This window comes from Mus pahari, chromosome 5 (assembly GCF_900095145.1).
Source record: "Mus pahari chromosome 5, PAHARI_EIJ_v1.1, whole genome shotgun sequence".
NCBI lineage: Eukaryota > Metazoa > Chordata > Mammalia > Rodentia > Muridae > Mus > Mus pahari.
Window position 1 is genome coordinate 162709937 of NC_034594.1, and position 22856 is coordinate 162732792.

General features: G+C 46.1%; 1 protein-coding gene across 4 annotated transcripts in view; it reads right to left on the reverse strand.

Annotated features, from left to right (window-relative positions):
* Positions 1–22856, reverse strand: part of Rps6kc1 (ribosomal protein S6 kinase C1) — a 137777-nt gene that overhangs the window by 13126 nt on the left and 101795 nt on the right. For 3 of the 4 annotated variants that reach the window (XM_021198093.2, XM_021198094.2, XM_021198091.2), the window contains 3 exons: positions 22502–22634; positions 13196–14764; positions 12835–12924 (listed from right to left, as the gene is read on the reverse strand). In XM_021198093.2, the coding sequence (XP_021053752.1) occupies positions 12835–12924; positions 13196–14764; positions 22502–22634 (1792 nt within the window). The remainder of the gene's footprint in view (positions 1–12834; positions 12925–13195; positions 14765–22501; positions 22635–22856) is intronic. The other variant, XM_029538787.1, reaches the window with a different exon arrangement.

A 22856-nucleotide genomic window follows, 5' to 3' on the forward strand; every position in this document is an offset into this window, starting at 1 on the left:
CCAGCTCAGAGAATATGCATGTTAGAGGGTGCCAGCTCAGTGAATATGCATGTTAGAGGATGCCAGCTCAGAGAATATGCATGTTAGAGGGTGCCGGCTCAGAGAATATGCATGTTAGAGGGTGCCGGCTCAGAGAATATGCATGTTAGAGGATGCCTTTTAGGGTCTCACTACTTGCCTAAGGAGATCCAGACTGAAGCCATGCTGTCTCCCCACAGGGTTCCTTCTAAAGCCCAGCAAAGACTTGCTGAGGTAGCCTGTACTGTTAATGTAACACAGTTTACAAGAACACCTTTTAATGCAGCCTAGCCCATCGAGAGCTCAAGTTCTGCCTGCCTCCCATTACCACTGGGGACCTGCTGCCACAAGTAATATGGCAGGTGCACAGGGTAAATACTGGATCTTCTGAGCATGGAAGAATTTGGGAGTGGGGGGAAGAGAATGACTCACTTTGATACACAAGGTAAAGTTGGCATGCATGCCAGATAGAAGACGACTTTAGAGAGCCAGAATCCTACTTCACTAGTCATCGGAGACACATACCACCTCAGCAGTCAGAAGTCCCTGGGTGGAGATGACCAAGTGACCCGGAGGACCCTTCACTGTGCTGTGGATTTGGCCAGCTAGTCCTCTAAGACTGAGATTCATCGGCTTTAATGCTTTGAAATCCCTGGTCACGTCACCCAGGTGTTTACAGGGAGACAATACAGCGTCGGCTATGGGCCGTGGACAGCAAGCGGGTGATGGCCCCGTGGGAAGAACGGCAACTTCCTTTCTCACTTCTCCGTGTATGCTAGCTCCTCAGGACACACCACAGGCACGGACACTGTAGAGACGCCTGACTGCGCCTGGAGCTGCTGCTGCTGCTGCTGCTGCTGTCCTCCTTCATTCCCGTTTCTCCTCCTCTCCCCTGGTTCTCCCTCAGACACAACTACCCCCATACTCTAAAGACCCCAGCCTTACATTGGTCCTCATCTCTATAACAAAGTATCTCACGTCACTCAAGGCACAACTTGCTTTGGCTCATAGTTCATAGTCTCCAGTCTAGGTTGGACAGCTTCCTGGCTTATGGCTCCAGAGAAAAAGGAAAATCTGGCATGATGAAGCAAAGCTCTCCCTTCATGGAGACTAGGAGGCTGGGGACAAGGCACACCTTGCCAGCACATGCCTTGAGTGACCCACCTCCTCTGCCAGGAGGCCCATCCACCTCCAGTAAGACCATCAACTGGTCACCCTGCTGACAAGATCAGTGCCATCAAACCCTCCCACACTTCCTGGAAGCCCAGTCTACAACCACACCTTTGGCATATAGCCTCAGGGAACATATCAGACTCAAATCACAAGAGACCTAAAGAAGAGCCTGTGTGCAAGAATATAAAGGCCACTGTGTTATGTGTGCAGCTGCTGAACCTCACTACTGTGTCACTGACGTCACAGCTGCTGTGCCTGGCTTTCCTAGGTGAGTCTAATCTACAGCAAAGAGTTAACTTCTGAGCAGCTGGGCAGCTGGAGTGCACGGGAGCTCTGTACTCCTGAGCTGTTTCACAGGATTTAAATAGAGTATCTCTCCCTTAGTTGTCAGAATGCATGATGTTGGCTGCCTTTTTAAAGGCCCTGAAAAATAATTATTCCTCCTAATAAATTATATAAAACTTTCAATATATAAGATGAAGTTACATGGGTAAAAAATAACTGAGGTTTCTGTGGCTGTCAAACCCACTGCTCTAAAACTGCTTTACCCAAAAAGTCTGGAATATATTAGAGCTCTAGCACAGAGCAAGGGCACTGACATACACACGCAGCTATGAGACAGTTGATGCGTTCACACGCAGCTATGAGACAGTTGATGCGTTCACTGCAAGTCCAGCATGTGGTCAGTGAGGTGGCTCAGGGATAAAAGTGCCTGCACAGGCATGGGACCCATGTGAAAGCCGATGTGATGGCTGACATCATAACCAGCACCCCACGGTGAGACAGGAGATGGAGACAGGTCAGCTAGAAGCCCACGTGCAAAGCAGCACTGGGTACAGCCCTTCATACACTGCACACTCTCCCCCACACTGAGACAAAACTAAATCTTTAATATAGACACTGTAAGGAATTGCCACATACGGCGGTGTGGCTGTTTTCGAGAACTGTGTAGCAGGGAAGCCAGGAATCCCTTTAAAACTCACTCCATTTTGAAAGTTCGTTACAGTGTGTAAAAGGACAGGTTTTCTTGCACACCCTATGTGTTAACTTCTCATGTGCCCCAGCACCACGACTGTATTGGCAACCTCTGGGCTTGGAAGTGTCCTTGCTCCCACAGGCACTGAGCAAAAAAACCAGAGAAAGCACACTTCCCTCAGAAAACTACCTGTTAGGTCCTCACAGAAACATGACTGGACAGCGGCATCCAAGAATTGGAGGCTTTTGTCTGGGCTCTGGCTGCACTGCTCTACATGAGGTCAGCCATTTCATCCCCTCTGTCCACATCCAGTGGCTTTAATTTTATCATCCCAAAAGTGCTTTCAAAAGTGTTCATGAGCTGTTCTCACAACTTCTCCCTCTCCCCCAACCCCTCCACTAACTTAAGCTGCCAAGGAGTGGAGAACACTGAGGTGAACAGGTGTCCTTCATCTCCATCTCTGTCACTGCCACAACCAGTCACCGGGCCTGCCTCCCTCCCTCTCCTCACTCATGCTTGGCCTGTGCAAGGAAGGTGTATCACCCTCTTCTTGCAGTGTGCAGACATGGAAGCGGCTTAGTTATATTCCAGCTCACCCAAAGAATCATGAGGCCACACTGCAAGAGCCAGCAGTTAACAAAACTCAACGGAATTTCATTTTACCACCCATTCTAGTTCCTAACTTCAGAAAAGAATCTTAATTCCTACTAAAGATTCAACCATCATGTTTCTTGGATAGAATAGCAAAGACTGTCATGTATGCGATGGCGCCTTTGTCTGACTAGGGTTGATTGTCTCACAGAACTTCAACAAGTCACGGGGGTTTTCAGAAAAACAGTGTGGTCTTATCAATGCTGACCATCCAAGGCTTCCTAAAACACAGAATGAGAGTTGCTTAGGCCATGACTGCCAGTCTTCTGAGTCTCCTCCTCACAGCCAAAAGAAGACCACACGGAGCCGGCTCCTGAGTTAGAAGGAATAAGTGGGGAGTGTGGACTCACATCTGAGCCTGTGGTGGTAGCCCATGGTCCCAGCACTCAGAGGCTAAGCAGAAAGATCCTGAGTTCAAGGAGCACCTGTTTACAAAAGGAGACCCTGCCCCTATCCACTCCCACCCCGGAAAATGAAAGAAGCGGTCTCTAACCATGTGGCAAGTGACAAAGACACCAAGCCAAGCACGCTCACAGGCTCGGGGAACCTGATGGACACTGGGGGCAAGGGCACAATTCCCGCACACAGAGTTAGCGCCACCTTCACATCTGCAGGGCCAGGGGTGCAGCTCCAGACCAGCAGTATCAACTAAGTGTGTATCAAAGGCTCAAGTGAAAAATAAAACCAAAGACAGAGCTAAACTCTTCTGGAAGCTACACTTGAAAATCAAGAAAACCAGAAAATGCAGATTAAACTCACCGAGGCTTTGGGTGAAAGCCACCTACCTTCCTACAAAACCTTGTGAAGATGAATCAGCCGTGCATCTTAGGTGCTGTAGTCTCCAACATCCCACATGCAGGCTTTGCCTTTCCTTTAAAGGTGTTAAATGCCTTCTTGGGATAACTCATAACCTCTCCTAGCAGCACCTCGTGCTCACTGGCTTTCTCTAAGACTGCAGATCAATAAATTTGAAATTCTTTAAAGAGTATTTTACATGTAGAAAAATTCTACTATAATTTAGATAATTGTTTAAGTATTCCTCCTAGATAAAGGCATGGCACTCACACCTGTGATTCATTCCTTGGGAGTTAGTTGGAAGCAGGAAGATTCGTGAGCTTGAAAGGAGTCTAGGCTACATAGTGAGTTACCGGCCATCTTGGGCTACAGTGTAAGACTGTCTCAAAAAGCAAACACACAAACAACGCCACAACATCCAAGGGCAGGCAGAAGGGGTGCATATCTACATACCTATAGATTTCTAGATAGGCTACATTGTTCTTCATAGCTAAACTTGTGAAATGCATACGTCTTGGACCCTTAACTTCTTTTCTTTTGGAGGGTAGAAATAAAACTCAGTGAAAAAGCAGAAATTATAGTAAATAAAGTTTTAAAATAACACTCCATTAAATTGCCATGCACACTCTCAGGCAATGCCTCAAGAGTAACAGAACAAGCATGGATCAGGCGTGAACCAATCTTAAAGCCACAGACCCACACACTACACTAACATAATAGCAGGAAGAGGGAGAAGTACAGACGACTTATGCTACAGGAGCCTCTGTTTTGCAAATTGTCAAAACCAAAAACTGAGTGCCTGACTTTGTATATGTGCATGTATGTGAACATACCAGTGCTGGCTACACTAAGTGCCTGACCTTGCCCATGTGCATGCATGTGTACACACCAGTGCTGGCTACACTAAGTGTGTGACCTTGCCCATGTGCCTGTCAATGCTGACTACATTGTCTAAGTGGCTTGACCTGTGCATATGCATGTTAGTAGTAGCTACACTGTCTGAACTTGTATGCGTGTGTGTGTGTGTGTGTGTGTGTGTGTGTGTGTGTGTGTGTATGTCAGCGCTGGTTACACTAAGTGTCTGACCTTGTGTACACAAATGTGTGTGTGTGTGTGTGTGTGTGTGTGTGTGTATGTGTCAGCACTGGTTACACTAAGTGTCTAACCTTGTGTACGTGTGTGCATGTGCACGCGCGCGCGTGTGTGTGTGTGTGTGTGTGTGTGTGTGTGTGTGTGTTTGGGGGGAGCTTGGCATGTCTAAATTCTTGTAAATTTTTTAAGTATTTAGTAAAATTTTAAATAATCAAGATTTTATAAAGTTTTTACAAGAAGCCAGGCATCAGTAATGCATGTACATAGTAAAGAAAGGTGCTTTAATAAAGCCATCTGTCATTACTGATACACGTGAGCCAGGGGAAAGAGCATCTTTCTCCCGCTACACGTGTCCCTTAGCTAGCGCTGGGAAGCATTAGTCCCGTGCTCCCACATACATGCAAGCTCTCCCTGCAGCATCTGCTGCTAATTGAAAGGGACTAGAATTACAAAATCCTAGTCAATTTCTCTCCAGCTCTTGCTGTGTGTAAAGATTTTCTATGCAGGGGCTAAGCATTAGTTGTCCACTACAGCTGATGGCTAAAGACCAGAGAGAAGGAAACGCACAGGAAAGCATTTTGTATCCAGCATTATATGGACTCAACTGTGGCAAGAGGGACAGCTAAGTTTGTCTTTTGTTAGCTAGGTGCAATTCCATTCTGTAAATATAACTAGTCACCTATGAAGGCCTATTAACATCCTAGTTAGCCAGTTGTATATGTCCTCTGTTGGGGCAGTCTCCTTTGATATAACTTCAAAAGTAACTGTCAATATTATACCAATTATGTCTTTATTTCTGGCTCCCGAGCATAGTTTCTGGGACACAGGAGGCACTTAATAAATGTGTGTTGAATACATAATCCAATTGCATCTTGTAACGCTGTTCACTCAAAGCATTCAAAGCGCCTACAAAGACCCGAGAATATTTGTTTTAAGAGCCATGATCCATCTCAAGTCCTCTGCACTTTTATGCCTTGTAGACTATGAAGTTTAAATGACACCTGATGTTCACACGGTGGCAAGTGGAACACAGATTAGAGAGGATGGCAGTGGGAGTCACTCAGCTGCTAACTGCGGCACTGTTAGCAAGTTGACAGTGGCTTCGTCTGGGCAGTGGAGTGGCACCTCTTACAGTAGCTGCCTCTGGGTGACGGCTTGCTCTGCTGCGTATGGCACGGGCCTGTGAAAAGTGAAAAGGTCTAGTGCAAATGCCAGGCAGAAAGAAAGAAAGAAAGAAAGAAAGAAAGAAAGAAAGAAAGAAAGAAAGAAAGAAAGAAAGAAAGAAAGAAAGAAAGAAAGAAAGCTAGCTAGCTAGCTTGGCCAAGAGAGGCTCCAGCTTGCTCCCTGCTTTGCTCTAACTCAGTGTGTGTTAGCTAAGCTGCCCCTGGCTGCTGTGGGAGGGAGAATAGGATAGGATCATGGGCCAAATAGGCCAGCTCAGGTTAGGCCCCTCCCACTTAGGTCTGGATTTCTCCTTAGGGTGATGTGGTTCTACACTTTCTTGAATTACCTGGATAACTGGAGCCAAAACACTTGGTTTCACTTGATTCAGCACTCTGGGGCCAAAAATTATTTGTTCAAGGAGTTTATAGGTATCGCCCCACGCTGTTTTCTTGGGAGATGAAATAAGAGCGGTTTGTGCCATGTAGCTTCTGGATGACTGATTCCTAAGCTACACAGTCTTGCTTCTTCCCGCAGCCCACACTTGTAGCAGAGAAAACCCACTCCGCACTGATCATCTCACGACAACTCTGCTCTGAGCAGCCATCGGGTGTCATGGTGCTCCCAACCAAAGCCGTCACCCTTGCCGATGAGAAAATGGCTAACTGGGAACTGAGGATGACAGGCACGGCGTTCTTCCCGCTGCTCTGCTGGGCTAGGCAGGCCAAGGCGGCACGCTCTGCTGTTAACAGAGCTTCTGCAGCCCCACCTGCCTTACCATCATTAACTTTTCAAAAACCTTAGCACGCCCAGGCATTATCTGAAGGGAATATTTATGAAGAATTGCATAGGAGTAAGCCCTGCATATGGTATGCCTTAACTTCTTAAAACTTTAGCATTTCCAGACTGCTTAGAGGGAGTAAGCCCTCCATGCGGCATGGAGGGATAACAAAACAGACAAGATTTCATAGGAAACGGGGATATGGTTTAAATGAAAGCAGCTCCTCAAAATCCTAAGAACTCAATGCTTAAGATTAAACATTCTAGGCCAGCAGGGTAGCTCAGGGTGTATAGTACTTGCTGCACATATATGAGACCTGAGTTCAAAACTCCAAACTCGCTAAAAGTCAGGCAGGTGGAGCAGTAGGGTAGAGAGCAGGCAGAAACCCATGGCTCCCCTAACCAGGCAGTCTAGCCTAATGGCAAGTTCCACATTCACTCCAAGACTGATGCAAAAATATCGTGGAAAGCAACAGCGGAACACACCAGACTATGGTCTCCACACGCCTGAGCAAAGCTTGGGCATGCCATGCATGTACACACTTACTCACACGCACGCACACACACTTCATGATTCAGCCTTCTGTCTTCTCTACTAATCAGAGGCAAACAGAAGTCCCCCACAGACTTCTGGGGATGGCACAGTACTGCGGTCAGCTGCCTAACTGTCCCAGACCAACTCCAGCATCAAGACAGGAAGCAGCACTCTGTAGCCACAGCTTCCAGGGCCTCTCACCTGAAGACAGAGCATGCATAAGATCAGAAAGGAAGAGGGTTGGTGAAAACACCAGGTGAAATTAACCTCCCCTTAATGGTCCAACGTCTAGATATTAAAGTCCACAAGGGTCTGGGTGCCAAAGGGCTTGTCCCCAGCTTGGCACTACAGGAAGCCAAGGAACGTTTAAGAGCTGGGGCCTCGTGGAAGGCCTTTAGGTCACTGGGGACATGTATGTATTGAGGAGGCTCTTAGGACCCAAGTATGAGGAGAATTCCTGGCCCCACACGCTCCTGTGTGCTGTACAGCAACTGCTCCAACTGAGCCTGAACCAGAACCTCCAAAGCTAAGAGCCAAAGTAAGCCACTGTCGCAGCAGCAGTTCTGAAGCTGATGCTGCCCTTACCACTGAATGCCAGGCCGTGTGGAAGACGACAGTGATGCTGTGCCTCACCTCTCCTGTGTGAGCACTGACTACTGACCATCCTTACACATTTTTTAATTCTAGGAGCCGACAAGTTTCTTCTCTCACGGGGCCCAGACATATACAGCTCTAAGATACTAAATGGCAGGAGCTAAGTTCTTCAGTGTCCACCATCTCATTTTCTGTTCTCACTCTGTGGCCATCACAAGAAGTGTGACCTCAAAACATTTAGCTTGGTTAAGGTGTCAGGCCAAGTTAGGGTACGTGTGAGGCTCCCGGGTGCTTCCGAGCTGGGTCTGGGACAGACCCCAGGGCAGCAGACCCTCAAGCCCTTCCACACCCATTCTTCCCTCTCCTTGGTGGCAGACAGGCTCCCCTGCCTGACAGGAAAGACTTCTGAGGACTTGACACCCTGTTTGTTTCGGCATGTAGTGGAGTACAAGTGTGAAACCCCTGCTCTTTTCTGAAAACCAGACAGTTTACTCTCCTTGAAGGAAACAGATTGGCTTTACAGCAAAAACTGGAGGCAAAAGTTGAAAGACACTTGCTGATCAGTCCAGAAACACACACACACACACACACACACACACACAAAACCGCCTATGTACCAGGGACCTACTGATCATTTTGCTCAAGGGCAAATTCTACCAAGCCACAAATGCAACTCTTCTCAAATTAGCTTTAAACTCAGCCTTGCCTTCCATTGCTTTCTCCAGAAGAGGAAAAGCCTGCCCTAAGACCACAGTCCCGTTTCCTGATTATGTCCTCATAATTTCCAAATACACAGCTTTATTTATTTTGTTTCTGTTTGCTGAAATCACTCTACAACTCTTAAATGCTCATATTTAAATAAACCTCACTTCTTTCATCCTTATTATTCCTGTTGAGAATCTTTTGGTGTATTTTAAAGTGTCTTGCTTCTTCCTCTAAATGAATTTTTTTCAATAAATCCATTTCCATAATTTATAGTTTTTATAAAAACTCTACAGATATATGAAAATATACTTTAAAGGTCATCCAAGTAAAATAATTCCTTGAACTCAACTCTTAGGTGGAATTCTGTCCTTGATGAACTTGAATTCTGACCAATTTTTGTATAAGAAGTGTATTGTATGATGGACATAGGTGATTTTATTTCTATTCAACAATCTACTTACTACTATGAAAAGGAGGCCTGAAAAATCTTAAATAATTTGTCCAAGATCAACACAAGCATCAACGCCATGTCTGGGACAAACCATAAGGGCCTAGCAATTCTCAATGGCATCGAAATCTCTAAATTAAGAAGTGACCCAGAATTCGGGAGGCAGAGGCAGGCGAATTTCTGAGTTTGAGGACAGCCTGGTCTACAAAGTGAGTTCCAGGACAGCCAGGGCTATACAGAGAAACCCTGTCTCGAAAAAAAAACAACAACAAAAAAAGTGTCTGATGGTCTCAACACATATTAATCCACCCCTGGGTTGAATCCTAGCTCTAATATAAAGCACTGAAGTACACTGCTGAGTACTTACCAAGTAAGTACTTACCAAGAAAGAAACAGAGGGGAAGGGTGTTTATGGAGAAAGGCAAGAGAGACTACTACCCCAAAATATATTCATGAACTATGTGTGACTATTCGCTCTGGGGACTCTCTGGGGAGCACAGGACAGAGGTACTTGAGTGTCCTGCTCTACCCTGAATTCTGCAGACTGAATTCTGTTTCACTTTTCACTGTCAGCTGTGAGCTGTTTTCAAGTGTGAAATTGCCTAACAGAGGAAGCAAAGCTGTCATTTGACATCTGGGAGCGTGGAGATGAGGCTGCAGAGAAAAGTGTGTCGGTCCTCTTCAATTCATGCACACACTCACCTATAAAACTCCAGTCTGGTAACTATCCAGTGAGAAATACCAATGTAAATTTCAAGTATTTAAAATTAAGGGTTCACAATGGGGTTGAAAGTAACAGTGTCAGAGACACAGGAAACAGACGTGTGGGTGAGGGCATTAGCTTGATAACTGACATGTACCTGATTCTGCCCGCCTTACCTCGCCTGTACACTGAATTTTCAATCGGTCTTTGTACGTCACATGGTTAAGGGTATAAGTTCTATTTCTAGTTGCCTTTGATGGTAAAAGATACTGCTATGAAAACATTAACGACAGTCCCTGACATTGTATTTTATTTTTCTATAACACTAAAACTGTTGTAGCAAAATTTATTCTATGCTACTAAGTGGAAGTTACTTCAAATCCTTGGGTCAAAAACTTGGTGAAGCTGTGGTTTCTATAGCATTGGAAATAAAATTCAAGTAACCACGAGCAAGTGCTCTAGAGAAAAGTGAGCATCACCCCGGCTCCTGACCCACTCCCTGTCCTCGTGCATCCAGGAGCTCCTGAGGGAGGACAGTGCTGCTGCAGGCCTACTCGGTGCTGCAGACCCTCTGCCTACCTGGCACCCCACGGCCCTGCTTCTCCTCTTTCTCTCCTCCTCTTTCTGTGTGTCTGCAGTATGAAAGGAAGCTGTTTGCCATGAGTGACGTCTATTTAATAAAAACCCTGATAGATAATCCAAACATACAAAATGAACCCGAAAGGTCCAACTTTGAGAACAGGGCTAAGTCTGCTCTGTAAATTCGTATTCTCAGATCCTCTTGATGGACCTGCAGCTGTAGCCATTTAAGGGCCAGCTTTTTCACAGACAGACAGACAGACAGAGCTCCATGGGTTTTGTCTTTGTATTGCTGGATCTCTTTGCTTTAACATAAAAGGCAACTTTTTTTTTTCAAGTTCTTAGGATTTTTTTTTGCAGGAACTTGTGAGTCTTAGACTGCCTTCGTAGACATGGCTGGAGGTCTGTGGCTTTAAATCCAAGATCACAAAGTTGGCAGAAGCAATTCTTAAACAACAGAAGGTGATCATTTGCATTTCAAAATTTTTATCTATCTTGCTTTTCCCCTCAATTAGACCCAAACATGTTGATTCCCAGGTTTCTGTGAGTGTTTTCTGGTCTAAACTTATTTATAGAACAGAATAATAGCCCCCCTGCTAGTCTGGCGTTTGCTCAAGTTTCTGTCCATGTAAATCGAATCTGTTACTGGAAATTTTTCTCAAAATATCAAGGCACATCATCCACAAGATAAAAGGATACGGTGATAGTATAAAGTACAGGCAGGTGGGTGATGTTTTTTGAACAAACAGATGATAAGGATCCCGGGAGGGAGAGAGGAGGGCAGGGGCAGGCCGCACTGGGTAAACAGAGGGCAGAGCTCCCCTCTGCACCCTCTGGACTTTCTAACCAGGCAGCAGAGCTTTGGCTTTAGTGAGATCTCAGCAGGACTCAGGTCAGAGTTGCAGGGAGGGACAGATGGGGGAGGGGGAAATTGCTGCCAGGGACTCCGCTGTGGCCACTGTCCACTGAAATGCTGGCCCATTGCACTGCTCTCTGCCACTGACAAGGAAGACACCTTTTGGTTTTAAGGGATGCTTTGCAGCTTGAGGCTCCAACCCCTCTAGGATTCCGAGGTGCAGGCTCTGCCTCTCTAGGTTTGAGGTCTTGTTAACAGAAGGAGGCATCTACTTTTCTGGGTTTCCCCTTGTTGCTAAAGTTGATCTGCCCAAGGATTGCTCATGCACAGAACAGCTAAGCAGCTGGAAGGTGCAATTCTTTCATACAAGCAATCACAACAAAGCCTCTCTTTAGACTATAGTTGGGCTGGATTTTTTTCCCCCAGATGCTATGAAGGACAACCTGGAAGGGGACTGCAGAAATCGAAGGATCTATTAATAGTGTACTGCCACCTGCTGGTCAAATGTGAGGAATGGCATTCCCAGAGACTGGACTTGGAAACTGGTGAACATGGAAAACTGTTAAACTTGGAATTAATTGTTAACCTGGAACAGTACACTTGGAAACTGATAAACTCAGTACGTGAAACTGAGAGTTTGTGTGGAATAGTTTTATCCCATCATGTAAAAAGGCTCAGATGCTAAAGGAGAACCGGCCTGGATGTGCTCAGATGGCAAGTAGCCCCAGAGCCACTGTTTCAGAGAGAAGCACACACCCACGACACTCAGCTCTAATCTACATGGCACACTGGGCCCCACTTCAGGACAGAACACACTTTACTCACAGACTCTCCCAGGTCTAAGGTGGACTCTTAAGCATCCAAATTCACTGTACTTAACAAATATGGCCATGCTAACTGGAACCTAAAATGTTAGTTCTTAACCACACTAGAAAGAGACACCAGTGAACACAGCGGTCTCATACAACATTGTTGTTATTCATTAACTATAGAACAGTACTGGTTCACAAGTACTCATTTGGGGGAAAGCTTGGGAATTTGCATTGGGTTGAAAACCTGCCTTTCCTCAGCCCAGCAACTCTTACCAAGGTTAGTTTTCCCTAAAAACAATAAAGCCTTTCATTCCTAATTATCGTCATTTCCTGTGGAGCCAAGCTAAGCAAGGTGAGCCAGCACAAACTAAAAACCACTTACCCAGTGACCCAGTGGAACCCACCCGCTCCCTTGTCCTGAGACCCCTGGCAGCCAGTGAGTGAGGGATAAGTGAACTCTGAGCCTTTCTGAGACTTAGTGCTCAGTAAAACTGAGCAAGCTGTGGGGTGAACAGCACCCCGTCTGTACTGACAAGAGGGCAACTCAAACTCAATGGATGTGCGTAACTATGGATGCCAACAGAGGCCTGGACGGCCACAGACATACATCTGTGATGTTAAAAATAAAAAGCAGACCCATATCTTAATAAAATTTCAAATCCGCCCATGTGGAGAGGCTTAGGGGACACAGGCCTTCCTTAAGACACTTCAAAGAACACAGTGAGTTTCCAGAGATATATAAATGCTTTTACCAAGAGCAGCGAGTGTGCATGGGTGTGTGTGCACACCCATGCACACATCTTTGGCTCCAAACTGTTCAATTCCCTACTTTTCTTCATTAGGGCTAAAGGAGTGAGTAGACATGATGAGTGTGTGAGCCGCTAGTGAAAAGCACAACTGGCAGAGAGAAGGAAGAGCCACCTTTCAAGTGGGGCATTTGAGGAGAGTGCTCTAACCTGGGGCACAGTACATTCCCGCTACGGCATCGCTGTCACAGGAATCTTCAACCTCACTCCACCTGCTAAAATACGTTAGCTGAATGTGTCCTAAAAACAAAACGACAGGAGAAATCAAAACATTTTTCTCTTCCATTTTCTGCAGAAGCGAACTGTAATTACTCCTTTTGTAGCTAAAAACAGTATCATTAAGAATAATGGCATCATTAAGTACTAGAAGCTATTACTGGGGGTGAATTTGCTGCACTGATAATGAAGCTCTAGACAGGAAATGAAGATACTAATTACAAGATAAAACGCCTACTCAGTTAATTGGAAGCAACAGCGAATAAAAAGAAATGCATTTGTGAAAGTTCCTGACCTCCATCATTCAATAAGATGTTGTTTGGGTTCAGATCTCGGCACACAATCCCCTCTCTGTGCAAGGCGTCAAGGGCTACCACCATTTCCGCTGCCCATCTCTGAATGCAGCCCTCTGGGATGAAGAACCTAGAGCTTACTGCTAATCGCTTATCCAAGTCCTCAAAGATCTGATGGATTTCCTTGTCTGCCTCCCCAGTTCCCACACCTCGCTCCTGGGCCTCTGAGTCTCTCTGGAACAGAGAGTTCGGTTCTTCTGTAGTTGGTTCCGTGAACAGCAACACCTCCTCCGACGTGGCAGTGTCGGTGTGTGCACTGTGTTCTTTAGCACCTAAGCAGGGACTAGAAAGGTGGAAGAGGTTTTCTTGCAAGTCCTGTGCAGTGACCGCCACCTCCACCTGCCCCAGCCTGTCAGACTCAGAACACAAGCTGGAAAACAGAAACTGGTCTGAGGAGCTCCCGTGATCAACGGCAGCCGCGAACAGCACCCCAGAATCTGCCTGAGCGTCGTGCTCTGGGGTCACACCACCGGGACAGAATTCAGTGGGATCGCTCAGTTCCTCTGGGCCTTCTTTACCTAGGCCATGGCACTGTTCAGAACTCAGCCTGAGGCACAACACGTCCGGGGCTTCCAGCAGCTTACTCTCCAGCCTGCCTGCACTGGCCTGGGAAAGCGTAGGGTCCACTGCTGAAGCCTCCTTTGTTGGCTGAAGTTCCCCAGGTAAATTCACAAGAAGGTCGGGCCTTCCCTCCTCAGCCCCACCGACGTCCTCGGAAGCAGCCTCTTTAAATGAGATAACTGGGACGGAATCATCTGAGCCCCGGCTCACGGAGTCCTGAACTTCGCTCTCTCTCTCGCTCTCGCCGGGATCAAGACTCTGAGAAGGGCTGTCTCCATCTTCAAGGGTAAAGAGGGCTTTCGAGGGCTCTGGTTTCAGACTGTGGAATTTCTCACCAAAATCTAGTCCCAGGAGTTCACTTGTGCTATCTTTACTGTCAATTCTGAAGAACTCCATAGGGCTGTTTTTCGACCTACTGAGGGAATCAGATGTTCGAGGAGAAGAAACTGCCTCTAGGTCCTCACCTCCAGGGAAGAACCTGAGGTGGGTGCTAGGGCTCACACTGTCAGTGGCAAGGCATGCTGGGGAACTCCTAACAACCTGGGTGTCAGCCTTGTCCCCTTCAGGCTGCGTGACAGACTCCTCGCTCAGAGACGCCAGGTCCATCTTTTCTTGCCCATACTCATTACACAGCGTCAGGTAGCCCACTGTGCACTCGCCCTCTGAACTGGAGCCCGAATCCAGCCACTTGGGAGAGCTGGCCTGGCCGTCGTCTTCCTGGTTGCTGTCATCTTGGGAACTCGGGGTGAGACTAGTCTTCAGAGGCAGAGCCTTCAGCGTGCTCCCCATGTCGCTCCCTCTGGACTCGAAGCTGCTGCCGCCCTGAGGACTGGCACTGGGCTGCTGCAGGCACACTCGAGGAGGCATGGACGGCCTCCCTTCCTTAACGTCCAAGCTTTCCCGAGAGCTTCTGTTCAGGGATTTACTGATATACGACCAGAGTTTGCCACCTGTGAACAACAGCGACAAAAAAATTAAGATTTCTACCTTGGTAGTTACTTGAGTCACTGAAGAAAATGAAGTACTATGATAATTAGCCAAAAAATAAGTCAATAAAATTCATTAATATCAAAGACCTATTATGTTGTATATGCAATAAAGTGTGATGGTCTTTTGTGGACTTCAGTAAGTGTCCAATGCAGTGTCAATTATTTTAAAAATTATGACCTATTTCTTCCTGTTAAGGGTAATTACTTGTAATCCCCACAACAGCTAGATCTTTAAGTAAAACATTGTTTAGTCTTCTGCTTAAGTCATAACTAGTCCACCAGAGATACAGTATTGCTTAACACTGTACACTATAGTAGGGAGTACAGTAGCAGTCCATTCTGAAAATGCCCAGTCCAGGCCTGGGGACCAGCGGGCGACCTGGAAGCTGGTGTCTTCAAAAGTGACATGTTAACTTTTTCTCCCATCTTCTGCTTCTGGAACACGGCACATACTTAGTATAAACAAATATGACTACTGGGGAAGATTAACTGAGCAGCTATTAATAGGATGAGTCACCAAGCAAAAAACAGTCCATGTTCTGACACACCTCTAAACCTAGAACCTACCTATGTCGTCAAATGAACATGAACTATCCCAGCAGTGGCCACAGTGCTGGCCACAATAGTGCTTCAGTTTACTATAGATTACAGAGATGTTCTAACTAGAATCTACATGTTTTTTAAAAATCACAGAAACCACATGGGTTAGAAATTTAATTATTAAAAACTATATCAAAAGAATAATTCATTAAATTTGGGGCCGAAGTCTCAAGAAGAGAAGCTGCAAATGCATTCTCCATGACAAGAGACTGTTCCCAAAACTGGGAAATGAAAGATGTGTTGAGGGCAAGTGAGACAGCTCGACAGGTATAGACACTTACTGCTGAGTCTGATGACTTAAGTTCAATTCCAGAGACCCACATGAGCAGAAGAGAATCAACTTCTACAGACTGTGCTCTGACCTCTGGGCGCATGCTGTGATGTGCATGTTCACTCACACACACACACACACACACATACACACACACGCACATGCACACGCACACACATGCACACACACACACACATACACACACGCACACACACACATACACACGCGCACACACACACATACACACATGCACACGCACACGCACACACGCACACACATACACACACGCACACACACACATACACACACACATACACACACACGCACACACACACATACACACACACACACATACACACATGCACACACACTCACACATACACACACATACACATGCACACACACACACACACACACTAAGTCTCCCTACTTTAATGAGGAGGGTGAATTTTCAGATCAGTTTTCATTTGCTATTGGGTGTCATACACCAAGGGAGCTAAACTGAAAAACTTAACCATTCGCAGACAGCCACGGGTATAAAGCCATCAACCGCATCCAAGAAGCATCTACTTCACAACTCACTCCAAGGACATCAGTGATTGGCTTACCCTGCCCTCAGCACGAGGAGCAGTAGGGTCAATGCCAGCGTCTCACACCTCTCCCTCTCCCCCGCTCCCTCTCCCTCAGCCCTTCATGTCTCCTTTTGTCCTCCTTAGGGTATACGTTCAGGGCTTCAGAGTTCCCCCACAAATAACATTTAAGGATCCACCACTGGCCTAACTGAGATTGCCACAATATTTGACAACAGTAACCACTGTGTGAAGCTGTGACGGTGAAGCCTGGATTTCACGGGAGACCCCAAGATGTTGGAGATGCCAGAGCTGTGGCGTATGGGCTAAGGAGAGCCGCTAACAGGGATCGGAACCAGCCCAAGACAGAGAAGTATGCTGTAGTTATTAAGCTGAAAGGCGTTGGTGATCTGAAGAACCCTTTGACTTCAGACATGGAGATACAGACTTTAGTTTGCTCAGCTGACTTTAGTCTTGCTTTGATCCAGTATTTCCTCGCTCTGCTCCCTTTCCTCCCTTTTGGAACGGTAATGTACAATCATGCCATTGTATGTGAGAAGTATGCGATCTGGGTTGTTTTGTTTCGTTTTGATTTTACAGGGAGCTACAGTTAAGAGATTGTCCTAAGTCCCAAAAGAGACTTTGGACTAACAATGTTGAGATTCTGATAGTCTATGGGGACTTTTGAAGTAGGAATGAATGCATTTTTGCATTATGATATAGCTACAAGCCTGTGGGGGACAGGGAGTAGTATGTGGTGATTTGAATAAGGCTCAAATATTTGAATGCTTAGTCATAAGGTAGTGGAACTGTTTGAGAAGGATCAGGAGGTGTGGTCATGTTGGAAAAAGTGCATCACCTAGGATGGACTTGGAGGTTTCATAAGCCCACACTAGGCTGAGAGAGAGAGAGAGAGAGAGAGAGAGAGAGAGAGAGAGAGACTGTTTATCTATCTATCTATCTCTATCTCTCTTTCTTCCTTGCTCCCTCCCCCCTCCCTGCCTGGCACCTGTGGATCAGGATGTAACTCTCAGCTATTGCTCCAACTTTAACTCACAATTAGCAGCATAGCTTAACATTTCCAAGGGAAAATGAATTTAAATGATTGTGTAGCACACCTGGCCACACAGTAGGTGTTAAGCTACAGTCAAACGCTGCTTTGTTAGCTGAATCTCCATTCTCCTGCCTCTAGCTGCTGGGCAGGTCCTGGGATGCCCAGCATGCACTGGCAGCTGGCTAGGGAACCTGAGTAGTTCTCAGGCTCCTGTGCAAGCTGCTAAGTAGCTCGGCCAGAATCCCCTTCACACACAACAGACAATTCAGCTCCTTCTTCAGCAAGCTACCTGTACCAGACATTAGCAACTAGCCGTTTTATTAATCATGGTGGCATCCAGTGGAATTTCCACTGTTTTCACTATAACAATTTTCAATGTGACTGTTGGTGTTTTCTTTATGGAACCTTCTGGGCTCACATAAGCCCCCTAACATGAATTACAGGAGCCGGGCTTCACTGCCTGAGGCCCTCCAGCTTCGCTCCTGAGGCCAGTTCAGCCTTGGCATTCAAAGTGGAGCAGGGCCAGGGGCCAAGCATGTCCTTACCTCTGCTGATAAACTGTGAGTCCCCAAACCAGAGCACATTATTCCTCCAACACTGCAGATTCCTCCAAAGTGTTCTGCTTTCTTCAGAAGCAAAATCAACCCCAACAAACAGACTTACACAAACATTGATAGCCTAACATTATGACATTAGCCTAAATAACTGTTGTTCATTAAATCTCAAACAGAAATAGAAAATACTTAAAATATTGATCATGCTAACATATCAAGCATGTAACTGGTATTTTCTAGGCCTCTTTGAAGCACAGGAAATTCTAGGTATTATACCATCTTAAGCTATAAAATAGCAATTCATAACATTTAATTAAACCTCTCTGTCTTTTATTTTAATTTTTTGGTTTTCTACAAGACTGTACAATAAATGAGTGGATTTGCTTGAGCAAACTTAGAAATTGGATTTAACACAGATGATATTATTATAGCAAAGTAAAAATCACCTCTGACCTAGAAATTCCCATTTAAAGATATCTGCCCTACAATAATTCTTCAAACAAAATAAAAAATACACAAAGATACATACATGCAAGTAATAGGAACAGTTCATATACCAGTAATAGAGGAAGAGATGCATCATGGGAAATGAGCAGACCACTCCACAGGTCCTCAAGTCAAAGGCAGGACAGCATCTGCAGACACGCAGTGTTTACGATGCCTGCTACCCTTAGAAGCACGCAGTTCTCAACACATGCCTGTCACTACGTGCTATACACATGCAGCTGTCTCATCCTCCTTCAGTCCTACTGAGTGCATAGTCACCAAATCTCTATTTGGTGTACAAAAAAACTGAGGCACAGAAAGGCAGATCTAGATCTAGACAGATCTAGCAATGGTGAGACAGCTCACATTGCCTCATCCTTAGTCTATACTCCAGGCTGGCTTTGAACTCGTAATAACCTTTCTGCCTTAACTTTCTAAGTACTACACCCAGAGAACATTTTCTTCCAAAAAGAAGGAAAGGAATAGGAGGGGAGGGGAGGGGAGGGTCTCGTTGTGCAAGCTACCTAGCCCTGGCTGGCCTGGTACTCACTATGTCGACCAGGCTGGTCTTAAACTCACAGGTATCTGCCTGACTCTGCTTCTTGAGTCCTGGGACTCAATGTGACCTTTTATAACACAGCTCTAACTAAGCTCAGAAGGTGTCTAATGTGCATTGCTATGATGGCACGCAGGTCAGAGGCAGCATATTAGATCTGTTTGCATTAAAACACAGGAACAGAAGTAATAGGCAGGGTGGCACAGACCTGTTATCTCCGCACTATAGAGGCTGAGGCAGAGGGATTACAGGCTCAAAGACAGCCTGGGCACAGAAGGATATCCTCTCCACAAGAAGCCTCAGTTTCTACAGCCAGAACGGAACACTGGCGGGAATACGGATGGTCGCATCACTCCACAGAGCTGGAGTTGGTGTGCTAAGTCTTAAAACCCAACTACTGGAAGAGACTGGTGGGGAAGCTCCCCATGCCTGGCTCTGCCCGGTTCTGCTCTCACAGCTGAGGGCTTCTAACCTCATCAGTCCCTGTCCCCTGACTGAGAACGTGCCACACAGTGAACATTCCACTCATGGCTAGGCTGAAGAACATTCTATTGCCTTAGTCTCTTAACATTAACACTCACAGCCTTGACTGGAGACTATTTCCCATCTGCTCCCTCAAATAGAGCTAAGAAAACGGTTAAAAGAGCAATGCTTATTTGATACCTGTCTTCTAAGCTTCTTTTGTGGACCCAGGACTGCAAGCATGCTAAGACTGCACCACTAAGCTGTCTGCTGCCTACTCCATCTGGGTAGCAACAAACATCTCCTGGGCTGGGGAAATGGCCCATTCACAAAAGCACTTGCCGGGCAATCACCAGGCCCCATAAGAAAGCTGGGTGTGGTGATGCTTTCCTTAGGACCCCAGAATGCAGAGGATCCCTGGGCCTTGCCAGCTAGCCAGACCAGCCTCCTTGGCAGACCCCAAGCCAAGTAAAAAACCATGTCTCAACATACATGAAGAGCTTCTGAGGAACAACATTTACAGCTGACATATGACCTCCACAAGCATGCACATGCACATGCACACACATGAATTCTACGTGTATCCACACTATCTCTAATTCATGTGTCCAAAACTGAAGCCATTTTTTTACCAACTCAATTTACTTTTCGCACAACTTGCTAAATGGAAGTCCCATTTTTAACATTTCTAGCCAAACACCCTGGAGAACTGCAAGGCAGAATCCTGTCCATCAGTTCTACTTTCAAAATGTGTTCAGGCTCAAACAATAAAAAGTGAGTGTGGGCACAGACATTCAGATGCTAACAAACACCCTAACAGTAGCACAGAGGTCTGGAGACCTAAGTGTGCCTCCCTCCCACAGGTCACAGACTGTGAGTGTGGCCCCCTCTGTGGTGCTGCTAAGGAATGGAGACTTCTGAGAGTGCCGCCAGCAAGAGGCTACTGGAACTCTGGGTCTCACCCTTGGGGAGGGCATGCATGGGAGGGACCCTTCTGACTCTGTCTGTTAGAAATCAGATCTCATGTGGGCCAGGCTGCCATCAGAAGTGACCCTCTCCCACTCGGGGATGCCTGGTGAGTGAGTGAGCTTGTGAGGTGTGCATCAGCTCTTACCCCACCACGACACTGCATGCTTCTCCACGACAGAACAGCTGTCTTCATGACCACACCACAGCCACCAGCTCCTTTCTCAGTCATCAAACACCCTGTTGTCACACTGCCCCTGTCCTTGGACCTTACATGCAAATGGTAGGGTTTTGTGACTCAACTCTTCCTAAATGTCACCATTTCAGAGAGGACTCCTGGAGCACATGACGTGAGACAGTCCCCTCGCTGTCACTCGGGAGGGAGGTCACCCTGTGTCAGCCAGGCATCGGAGCAGAGGTCCGACGCGTGTGCAGTACTTGATTGCTTTTTGCTTTCCCTTGTCCAACTCCACAGCAGCAGTAAGTGTGGAAGAGGGCAGGTTCTTGTCCTGCTTTGTTTACGGGAAATTCAGCTCAGGGTGCAGCACACACTCAATCAACTGCTAAGAGCAAATGATCTGAGGTTCCTACTTGCAATAACTTTTTTAACACCACAAAGACTTCTAGAAAATTAAGCCACAGACATTTGGAAGAAGAGACGTTCACGAGTCCATGACAGTCTGTGATTGTGTTTCCATCTGTCTGGGCCCTCAGAGTACTGTGACACTGGCACACCACATTAAACCAGCACAGAAGGGAAGATGGCAGAGGAAAGACAAGTGTGACATGGAGGGCCGAGAAGAGAAAGGAAGGCAAGCTACACACAGCGGAGGTAAGCGAGGGTCGAAGCTTTGCCACAGATAATCTCCAACATGAATAATCCACACCATGGTAATAGAATATTGACCATAATTACATTCATCCTACTGACCTTGTTCTAAATTATTATGGATTATTACTACGCAAGTTATTTTGTTCCACACCAGAGGTGGCTGTATTTCGCTATCAGATGACATGACCTCTAATTCAATAATGTCTGTAATGCACTGGTATCCTCAGATAAAAGCTGTCTATAATGTCTGAACAAAGGTGAATTAGTTATCCAATTCACACACGCAATTAACTCTCTTACTACCTGTGAGCCGTGGAGCCCCTCTGAATCCCCTATTAAACACTGCATGTGGGGTCTTCCCTCCACCTCGTTATCTTGTGCAGGCTCCACCATAACAACATTAGTACCTTACTGCCCCCACCAAAACCCTTGCCTGAGTTATCATAGGAGATATCATTCCAGAGGGCAGTGTCTCTTTTTCCTGAGAAAAAGGTATTAAATTCAAATGTTATGTCTATTATAAAAATAGAGTATTTTCATAGAGCATTTCACTTTCAATATACAGTAAGGATNCTTTCTACAGTAAGAGTAGAAAATAATTTATATTTTCTTTTTTTGTTGTTATTTATTTATTTATTTTTATTATTTTCTTTATTTACATTTCAAGTGCTATCCCAAAAGTTTCCATATTTTCTTTATTATTTTAAGAATACCTGTTTTAACACCAAAAGGCAATACGTGTTATGTGAATTTTTTTTAACATGCTGTAGTCACCTAAGTAAAAGGATATGTATTTAAATTCAGGTGTTATCAGGCAATACGGAATCATCGAGTGCCTTCTGCCACCTGTGCTCCGATGCAGCTGAAGGCGGAGCCCAGGCCTCGGCTTTGTACCCATGCTGATGCCAGTGAGATGCTGTGTTCACGAGACTCAGATCAGAAACGAGGCAATGTCAAATGTTAAGCAAACACCCTTGCGTTCCTTCTGAAGGAAGCAATTAATTAATTCTGCAGGGGATGCTGTTTTTAGTCATCTAATGTAAGTATAGCTTTTCAGTGCAGACAAGGGAACAGAATTAAATCTCTAAATAAAGCCTCGCTCTCTCGGCGTGCACTGAAGCTCTCATTCTGTCAGTGAATCTCCAAGCAAACTGCACACATGAGGACTGTCCCACAGGTCAGTAAGTGACGCTGACCAGTCACCTGGGTTGTCCTGTTCCCTCAAAACTCAGAGCAAGGAAGCTGAGCAGGAGTCAGGAGACAGATTCCAAGCTCATGAAATGACAGGCAAAGCAACATCACTAGCACTAGCACACGGCACAGGCGACGCTCCTCACGGCCAACCCACCTTCGGCACGCTGCAGCACAAGAAACACCGATTCCTCCGAGATAATGTATGTGTGCAGACACACCATGTTAGGCACGCAGCGGGGGATGATGGTCTTTCTGTTCCTGCTGCACTCGCTACTTTTCCTTAGACCCTGACAGAGAACAAAAAGGTCAGTTGTACCCGCGGTTGCCTTTGGAGCCTGCTGTGCTCAGTGTTTATCAACCAAACTAATCTATCCCAGTTACCGGGGCTCAAGAAACCACTCATCTGCTGCTCTGTGCCCCTCGGTCCCCAGAGGCTCCACTGATGGCATCTGGCGTGAATCCAGACAACAGAAGATGCCACAAAGCTGCCATTAAAATCAATTACGTGG